Source organism: Corythoichthys intestinalis, chromosome 14 (genome assembly GCF_030265065.1).
Source record: "Corythoichthys intestinalis isolate RoL2023-P3 chromosome 14, ASM3026506v1, whole genome shotgun sequence".
NCBI lineage: Eukaryota > Metazoa > Chordata > Actinopteri > Syngnathiformes > Syngnathidae > Corythoichthys > Corythoichthys intestinalis.
The window spans coordinates 51,514,006-51,523,442 of record NC_080408.1 but is presented as its reverse complement, the minus strand read 5'-3'; the positions used below and the strand labels follow the sequence as shown (position 1 = coordinate 51,523,442).

General features: G+C 40.4%; 1 protein-coding gene across 1 annotated transcript; it reads right to left on the bottom strand.

Annotated features, from left to right (window-relative positions):
* Positions 1 to 350: 350 nt before the first annotated feature.
* LOC130929424 (protein qua-1-like) lies at positions 351 to 8,503 on the bottom strand. The gene is made up of 7 exons (XM_057856530.1): positions 8,460 to 8,503; positions 8,235 to 8,386; positions 5,043 to 5,375; positions 4,738 to 4,782; positions 4,425 to 4,472; positions 634 to 704; positions 351 to 555 (listed from the first exon to the last, which is right to left on the bottom strand). The coding sequence occupies exons 1-7, from the start codon at positions 8,501 to 8,503 to the stop codon at positions 475 to 477; spliced, it is 774 nt and encodes a 257-aa protein (XP_057712513.1). The 3' UTR covers positions 351 to 474.
* Positions 8,504 to 9,437: the final 934 nt, after the last annotated feature.

Below are 9,437 nucleotides of genomic sequence, written 5' to 3'. Positions count from 1 at the left end.
GGTCAGTTGCTTCTCGCCTGCTTTATGATATCTCTGATTCCCGGCTCACGACTACTTTGCTCTCGCCCCAGGTCCTGTCTTCTGCGCGCTCCTTGTCGGATTCTACGCCTGCCTCCTTCCGAGTTTACACGCCTGCCTCCTCCAAAGCTTCCACTTCGTCTCATGCCAGCTCAGTTACCCCAAACGAAGCAACCTCCACCCGCCACGCTATCTCTGGTGTTTGCAAATAAAATATTACTCACCGCAACCACCGTGTGTCTGCATTTGGATCCCTCCTCGTCGCACATCCTAACACTAATATTGCTTAATACATTAAAATGAATGAACTCATTAAAAGAGAAGATGTTTTGTATATGCTTTTATATTTTCATGGTTTACATGAACAAGATTTGAAGTAATCCTCAGTAGGTTACATGAGGTACACACTATTTCTGACAGAGTGAACAGGGGGCATCTCCATTGTAGATGGGGAAGTTAGGGATGACCTTTCCTTATTTGTATACTGACGTCAATCACGCATTTTCCACATTCTATAGCAGTTGCCTCCTCGACCAGCTGTAAGAGAGCAAACATTCATAATGAGACCAAGGATGTGTCCAACTGCTGCATGCTTTATGTACTGCATACACTTACGGTTTCGATAATTTCGCCCACATCAATTCCCTGGCCAAGTTTAAGGACAACACTTGTATTAAACAGCACTGCTAAAAAAAGAGAAAGAAACACAGCGATGAAGTGACAATCTGCATACAATATTTTGCCCTTTTTTTATCTTTAGTTGTACATTACTCATTTGAGCGAATGCAAGGAAACTGGAAACGTACAATCACTTGCTTGAAAACAGCCTCAAAATGCCTTTTATTTCACAATGCCTTTTTCCACAATGGACTTTTGATTTCACAACGTTGTTATTCAGCACAATGGACTTTTTGTTGAGGTGGTTGCAGTGGTTGCAGCTCAACGTTGCATTCGTAGGAAGAATTGACGGAGAATACGTTGTCTTTTAGCCAAAACTCGGCGTATTTAATTTCCATTGACATGCGGATACATCCTCTCTCATTGCTGTCTTCACAGGACATTCCACAAATCAAAGTCAAATAATAAAAAGTAATAAAAGTAGCACTTTAGACAATTAAGTCCCATCCTGCCATCTTGTGGCGAAAAGTTAATATGTCAAGAATAACATGCAATAGGAACATTATTTCAACATCAACTGAGAACACATTTATGAATACAAAACATTTCTTCCACCATTTCTCTCAACACCCCCACTTGTTCTCATGTTGATGGCCTTTTTAACGACCAAATGAACTTTTAAATTTCAAATTCCAAAAATAACACTGTCAAACTTCTTCAATTTTAACTTTGTTACAGGTTTTGTCCTGATATCAGCTATCATGTCATCCGTTGTCAATCAGGTAGCACTCCGCATCTCCTCTTTTGAGTGCGACTCCACTGCACCGGGTACCATCTGCCAACTCGACGCTGTGGTTCTCTGGTTTGAACGTCTCCTGGAATCTTTTGAACTTGGTCACGTCAGTGATGATATGAGATGTCGCTCCCGTGTCCACCATCAGGCCTCGTTCCCGGATGCTGTGTGTATCCTGCCGCCTGGTGTCGGGCTGTTCATCTCTCACCTTGAACGCGAAGTCAGGATCTCTATCTTCAGCTATTTTTCTCACTCCGTCCGGTTTTTCCTTGCGTCTGCAAGTGGCGTCTTTGTGCGTGTCCGTTTTGCACCGACTACACCACGTCTTTTGTCGACATGATTTTGCACGGTGACCTTTCATCCCACATTTGAAGCACACCAACTCTGTGTCGTCTTTGATCCGGTCACGAGCGTTCGCTTTTGTGGTTTGCTTTGAAGCTCTTGCTTTAGTCTTCATCACTCTGTCGCTTGATTCTGCTGCATTTAATTTTTCCGTTTCTTCAAAACTTCGGAGTTTGGTTTTGAATTCTGCAAATGTCATGTTCTCATCAGTATGCGCCACATGAATTGTAAATGGCGTGTAACTATCTGGCAGCCCCTTCAAGACCATTGCGATAAGTAGACCATCTGCCATTGTTTCACCTGCATTTCGCAATGCTGTGATGGCGGTCTCAGTTCTTATTATGTAGTCCACTATGCTTTCTTCGGTTCCCTTTTGAAGAGATGTTAGCATGGTGTACAAGTTTATAATCCTGGGTTTTCCCTTCCCAGCATAATATTCTCTTAATATTTTCAGAGCTTTTCTTCCGTCGTTTGGCGCATCTCTCATTATTAACGAAAGGCTTTTATCATCAAGAAGTTGTATCATTTCAGCATACGCGTCCCCATTTTTCATTTCATCATTTTCTCTCTCTGCTTCAGTGGTTGGTCCTACCAGCACTGTCTTCTTTAGCCCGATAAGATGAAAATGTCCCAACATTTTAGTTTCCCAGAGTTCATATTTAGCTTCATCTCCGTCAAATGCCAGTCGAGGTAACCTACTTGTTCCTCGTGGATCCATGTTGCCTGTTAGCTTTTTCCGCTAATCAGCAGTCATGAGCACGCTGTCCTTCGCGACCTTCTACACGGTGGAAACTGACTTTACCTTCGAATGACTCCTGGGCCCATAACCTGTTGAGGTGGTTGCAGTGGTTGCAGCTCAACGTTGCATTCGTAGGAAGAATTGACGGAGAATACGTTGTCTTTTAGCCAAAACTCGGCATATTTAATTTCCATTGACATGCGGATACATCCTCTCTCATTGCTGTCTTCACAGGCAATTCCACAAATCAAAGTCATCAAAGTCAAACAAGAAGAAGTAATAAAAGTAGCACTTTAGACAATTAAGTCCCATCCTGCCATCTTGTGGCGAAAAGTTAATATGTCAATAATAACATGCAATAGGAACATTATTTCAACATCAACTGAGAACACATTTATGAATACAAAACATTTCTTCCACCATTTCTCTCAACACTTTTGATTTCACAATGTTGTTATTCAGCACAATGAATTGCCTTCTGTCAATCACATACATAAGGCAGAGTCAGTTAAGGGATTGGCTGGATAGTGGAGTCAGGCTAGCTGCGCTAGCATTTTGTAGTATCCCACTCAGAGTTACTCAGAGAAGTTGCGAACCGTTGGAAAGTAATGAAAGGCCATTACCTCAGCCTGAGCGAGGATTTCAGCAGCAGTGTGTTTTTGATTAGATGCTTTCTGGAAGTTTAACCAACAGTTCATCGACGTTACCAAATGCTAGCAACCAGATGCTACAAAATGCTAATAACCAGACTCCATGATCCAGTCACTTAACTGACTCCGCATTATGTCTTTGATTGACAGAAGACAATCCATTGTGCTGAAAAACGACATTATTGAATGAAAAGGCCATTGTGGAAAAAGACATTATGAAAAAAATGTCCTTGTGAAAAACCCTTCTTATCGTGTGACATCTCATTGTGCTGAAAAACGAAATTATGAAATAAAAAAGGCTATTGTGGAAAAAGGTATGATGGAATGAAAAGCTGTATTTCACAAAGTGTATTTTTAAGCTTGTAAAATCTTTTTCATAATGATATTACCTTATTTTAAAATTTAAGGGCCATTTTACAATTTTTTTCTGTTATCTATCAAAATGGTATTTATTTCAAAATGTTTTTATCTATTTAATTTTCACCCTTTAGTGGTTCCAAATCACTACAGATTTACAGTACAGAACTAATTTAAACAGACATTACAGGCTGGCAGAGGGAAGTCAATTGTAGATGTTAATTTCCCGGCATCTACTGGTGAAGAAAGGAACAGCAAAGCTGGTTGTTTATATGGTGGGCAACAAATATACTGGCTTCCAGTTACTATCATTAAGATGTCTTGTCTGTCTTTTTGCTTTGTGGTAAGTTTCATCATCATCATCTTTGTCTGTGTTGGAATTTTTTTAAAGGTATAGCAATGATGGTTGTTAATATGGTGGCAAAAAAAGTAGACTGGCTTTCGGCAACAAATTATTTACAGATACAGTCGTACCTCTACTTATGAACGTCACTACATACAGAATTTTCAGGTTGAGACACGCCTCAACGGGAAAATATAGCTTCTTGTTAAGAGAGAAATTTCAGCTTCCAGAGGTTACTGAACGTAACATGCTTATAGCTGCGCTACCATTTGCCATTGCCTAGCAATAAACACAGATTTTATGTTTATTGTGTTTTATGTTTATTGTGCAATAATCTAAGTCTAACATGTATTTGTTACATGTTTTGATACAATTTCATGCATGATGAAAGATTTATGTCTGAATTTTGAGGGGCTTGGAATGGATTAGGGCATTTACATGGAAAATGCGTCTCTACTTACAGAATTTAGAAGAAGAAAGAAACTACATCCAGAACCAATGAATTTCGCAAGTAGAGGTATCACTGTACTGTCTTTGTGCTTTGTTTTCAGTTTGTGGAGATACCTTCATCATCATCATCATCATCATCACTATTTGCTTCATCCATTTGATCTAAAAGAAGAAACAGTAAGTTCCTATGTAATTTGCACCATCTAATCAAATCAAAAGAAGACACATTTACAGTAGTAACGTAAACAGACATTAGAGAGTATGGTAGAGGTTAATTAATAGTAGATGTTAATTTAATGGGATCTACTGGTGAACAAAGGTACAGCAATGCTGGTTGTTTATACGATGGGGAACAAGTATACTGGCTTCTGGTAGCTATCATTTACAGGTACTGTCTTTGTGCTTTGAGTTAAGTTTAAAGAGATACCATCATTGTCGCCATCACCTTCTCCATCACCATCTCCGTTTGGCACTAAAAGACAAAATGTAGCCATTTCCTATCCAATTTACTCCATCAAATCAAATCTCGACACATTTACAGTAGTAATTTAAAGAGACATTAGATAGTATGGGAGAGGTTAATTAATTGTAGATGTTAATTTGAGGGCATATACTGGTGAAGAAAGGTACAGCAATGCTGGCTCCTTATACGGTGGCGAACAAGTAGACTGGTTTCCGGTAGCTATCACTTAAAGGTACTGTCTTTGTGCTTTGTGATGTTTGAGGACATACCATCATCGTCGCCATCGCCGTCTCCGTTACCGTCACCGTCCACGTGAACCACTCCGTCACCGTCTCCGTCACCCACTCCATCACCGTCACCTACTCTGTCACCGTCACCCACTCCGTCTCCGTTACCGTCACCGTGTACGTCGCCCACTCCGTCTCCGTTACCGTCTCCGTCACCATCTACGTCACCCACTCCGTCACCGTCTCCGTCACCCACTCCATCACCGTCACCTACTCCGTCACTGTCTACATCACCGTCTACGTCACCGTCACCCACTCCGTCACCGTCTCCATCACCCACTCCGTCACCGTCTACGTCACCATCACCGTCTCCATCTGGCGCGAAAAGATAAAACATTATTTCCTTTCCAATTTCCACCTTCCAATCAAATCACAACATATTTACAGTAGTCATTTAAACAGACATTAGATAGTAAAAATTTGATTTTATATGTATATATACTATATTAGATCATTAATTCATCACATTTTAATGTCATATTTACTAGAGGTCCTCTATTAAAGACTTTGAATTCTTGGACATCAAAAAATTGTAGTGCATGGCATATCAATAAATACAGTAAGAAGAGAAGATTTCCCTATGACCGTAGTCACAAAATTGTATCCACCTGCCCGTATTTTGTACGGGATTTTCAGAATCTTTTTAACAGATACAGCATACAGAAATTCATTGCCCCAGATTGTTGTAAAATTCTATTTTTTTATTTTTTGAATGGGATTTCTTTGGCACGCCGCACAGCCCGAACCCTTTAACCGATCGGCACGGTTCCCTGGAAATTTGCCAAAAACTTTCCCATTCATTTTGAATGGGATGCAATGTTCAAAAATCCCATTAACTTCCAATGGAATTTACATTACATTGATGCCATTGACGGCCATGTATGTCGAATCTATTGATGCCAACGTACTTGGATTCCATTCACACATATTTACAGTAAGTCAATGCCATTGACGGCCATATATGTCACTTCTATTGATGCCACTGACGGCCATGGACATTCAAATTTCCCATTCCTTTTCAATGGAAAAAATAAAAAAATGTCCCCAAATCAACAGGAAATGAACAGATATCACTACAACATGTCCCCCAAATTTCCTCGATTCCATTGACGCATATGTAAATTGATGCCATTGACAGCCATGGACGTCCAAATATCCTATTCATTCTCAATTGAATTTACTTTGTTTAATGTCATTGACGGTCAAGTTTTTCGATGCTATTGATGCCAATGTACTTGGATTCCATTGACGCAAATGTAAGTTGATGCCATTGACGGCCATGGACGTCCAAATGTCCCATTCATATTCAATGGCAAAAAAAAAAAAAAACAAATGTCCCCAAATCAACAGGAAATGACCAGGACACGTCCCCCAAATGTCCCCAAATGACCTGATATGACCAGGACACGCCCCCAAAATGTCCCTAAATGATCTGATATGACCAGGACATGCCCCCAAAATGTCCCCAAATTACCTGATATGACCAGGACACGCATCCAAAATGTCCCCAATTGACCGGATATGACCAGGGCACGCCCCACAAATTTCCCCAAATGACCTGATATGACCAGAACACGCCCTCTCCAACTGTCCTGATACGACCAGGACACGCCCACCAAATGTCCCCAAATGACCAAGTATGATGAGGACACGCCCCTCAAATGTCTCCAAATGACCTGATATGACCAGGACACGCACCCGAACAAACAGAAACACGGATTGGGGTATATTTCCTGGAAATAGAAGTGGCCTTGAAAGGCGGAGTCTCTCAGGGCAGAAAGTTTATGAGTCTCACTCTTGACGATACGTTACATTATAGCCACACTGCTGACTGATCCTTACCACTTTCTAGCTGGTAATTACGAGTGCATCCTGTTTATGTGCTTTTGTTGTCATAGCAAAAAAATAATTGATTAAAAAAAAATAGCAGGTATGGTTTTAGACATTTTAATTGATCTACTACAACAAAACGAGAAGGCATCATAACGGAACATTATAGCTAACACTTGGTTGCAAAATAAGTTTTATAAATGTGTACATGACGTTATCATGCTAGCACACAGAAAACATGCAAATTGACAGAAAATATTCTGAAAAAAAAAAAAAAACGTAGTTTCTAACCGTTCACAACTTGTTGTACGCGCTCTGGAGGAATGAAATAAGTAAGCTAGGTAACCCACCTAAGCAACATAAACCACTTTTAGATCACAACCTACCAGTTGAGAAACACTGATTAATTGTTTATTAGTTACAGTGATATATCCCCATATCTGTCGAAACAAAATAAAGCAGCAGAGTGTAGGAAGAGGAGAAGCAGAGGTGAACTGACTGTCAACAATGGATGTCCCAATTTTTTATTTTCAATAATGATGACTGAAAAAAAATAAAACGTAACTTTTTAACAGAAACCTGTATATTGGTTTGATTTTATATCGTTCAAAGTGCTTTTTCTGACCAGTGCCCCACTGTGCTCCGGTATTGTATTCGGTGTAGTGACACCCCTGTCGTCTAATATGCAGTATTTGCATATACCTATTTATACTCATACAGTATATACTTGAATAGATCCAGTTGTGCTGAAGTCAACTTGGGCCAGACGCAACATATTTTTAGGATTATTCCTCATCCAACAAATAGAATCATCTTATTTTTTTCCCAAGAAGGTGCAGGCTTTGCTGAATGGGTATTACATTTAATCAACCTATTTCAATTGCATTGCAAAGTTTTGGAAAAAAAAAAAAACTATGAAACTTTTAAATTGTATTTCTTTTACGTTCTTACATGCCACATTCAAAAAAATAATCGACCATTCCAAAACAACATAACTGATACCTAAAGTTGTGCCTGACTTGACAGCTTTGGTTAATTCTGAAAGGAAAACTTACAATGGGGAAAATGATTATTGTATCAACAACTAAATATCAAATGTTTTCTCATCAGTTATTTCTAAAGCTTCAATTCAAATGAAATTTCTCCCACACTTTGGTATTTGTCAAGGGCAGAGGCGAGGTGCTACCCAAACGCAGAAAAACAAAGGAGAGGCAAGGCAAGGTAGTGATTAACTAAAATATTTGAATTATGGTAATAAAAACACATGGTACAAACAAAAGACCGGGTTTCCAAATGCAAAGGCAAACACAAAAGTCAGGCTAACAAACCCCGGTAGCAATTGACTGTGTGCCAGATCCAGCGTCAGCTCGCCAGGTTCACACAGGGTTAGGCTGCTGCTGCTACTGCTGCTGCTACTGCTGAACACTTCACTGCGACAGATGCGGCCGGGATCATCAATCTGACAGTCCAAATGTAGGTTAGCCACTGGTCTGGGACTGGCCGTGGAGACCGGACGCGCTAAAAACTTCAAATTTAACATTGGCCGTGTGACGTGACTACAGCATGCACCCAGAAGGCGGGCATCCGCTGCGACACGGCGGATCGATGGCCATACCCTACGCAGTCATTGAGCATTCAAAGTTTTGCATCAAGGGAACGTTTTGCTTTGCAATTCACGGCCATGCCACTAGAGGGGTGTGGCTTGGTCTTTGTACGATTTTGGGGGAGTTTTGAAAGCACCAAACTGTAGTCACATGGTGCTACACTGCTGGCCAAAAGTATTGGCACCCTGCCAGTCCGTCAGATAATGCTCAATTTCTACCAGAAAATGATTGCAATTACAAATGCTTTGGTAGTAATATCCTCATCTATTTTGCTTGCAATGAAAAAACACAAAAGAGAATGGGAAAAAAAATAATCATTATCAATTTACACAAAACTCCAAAAATGGGCTGGACAAAGTATTGGCACCCTTTGAAAAATCATGTGATGTTTCTCTAATTTGTGTAATTAACAGCACCTGTTACTTACCTGTGGCACTTAACGGGTGGTGGCAATAACTAAATCACACTTGCAGCCAGTTAAAATGGATTAAAGTTGACTCAACCTCTGTCCTGTGTCCTTGTGTGTACCACATTGAGCATGGAGAAAAGAAAGACGACCATAGAACTGTCTAAGGACTTGAGAAGAAAATTTTGTGAGGAAGCATGGGCAATCTCAAGGCTACAAGTCCATCTCTAAAGACCTGAATGTTCCTATGTCTACTGTGCACAGTGTCATCAATAAGTGTAAAGCCAGTGACACTGTGGCTAAACTCCCTAGATGTGGGCGGAAAAGAAAAATTGACGAGAGATTTCAATGAAAGATTGTGCGGATGGTGGATACGGTCCTGCAGTCCGACGGTACAACAGTGTCAACCCGTACTATCGGTTGGCATCTGAATGAAAAGGGACTCTATGGTAGGATACCGAGGAAGACCCCACATCTGACCCAGACACATACAAAAGCCAGGTTTGAGTTATCCTAAATTTACCTGAGAAAGCCAAA

What these genes read in the sequence shown, in the direction of transcription:
- LOC130929424 (XM_057856530.1), bottom strand. Translation starts at nt 8,503, where the DNA reads ATGGCCATCGATCCGCCGTGTCGCAGCGGATGCCCGCCTTCTGG. An exon ending in GACGCTGGATCTGGCACACA is followed by an intron (nt 5,376 to 8,234) that starts GTCAATTGCTAC and finishes TTTTCGCGCCAG; the next exon opens with ATGGAGACGGTGATGGTGAC. An exon ending in TGATGATGATGATGATGAAG is followed by an intron (nt 705 to 4,424) that starts GTATCTCCACAA and finishes CTCTTTTTTTAG; the next exon opens with CAGTGCTGTTTAATACAAGT.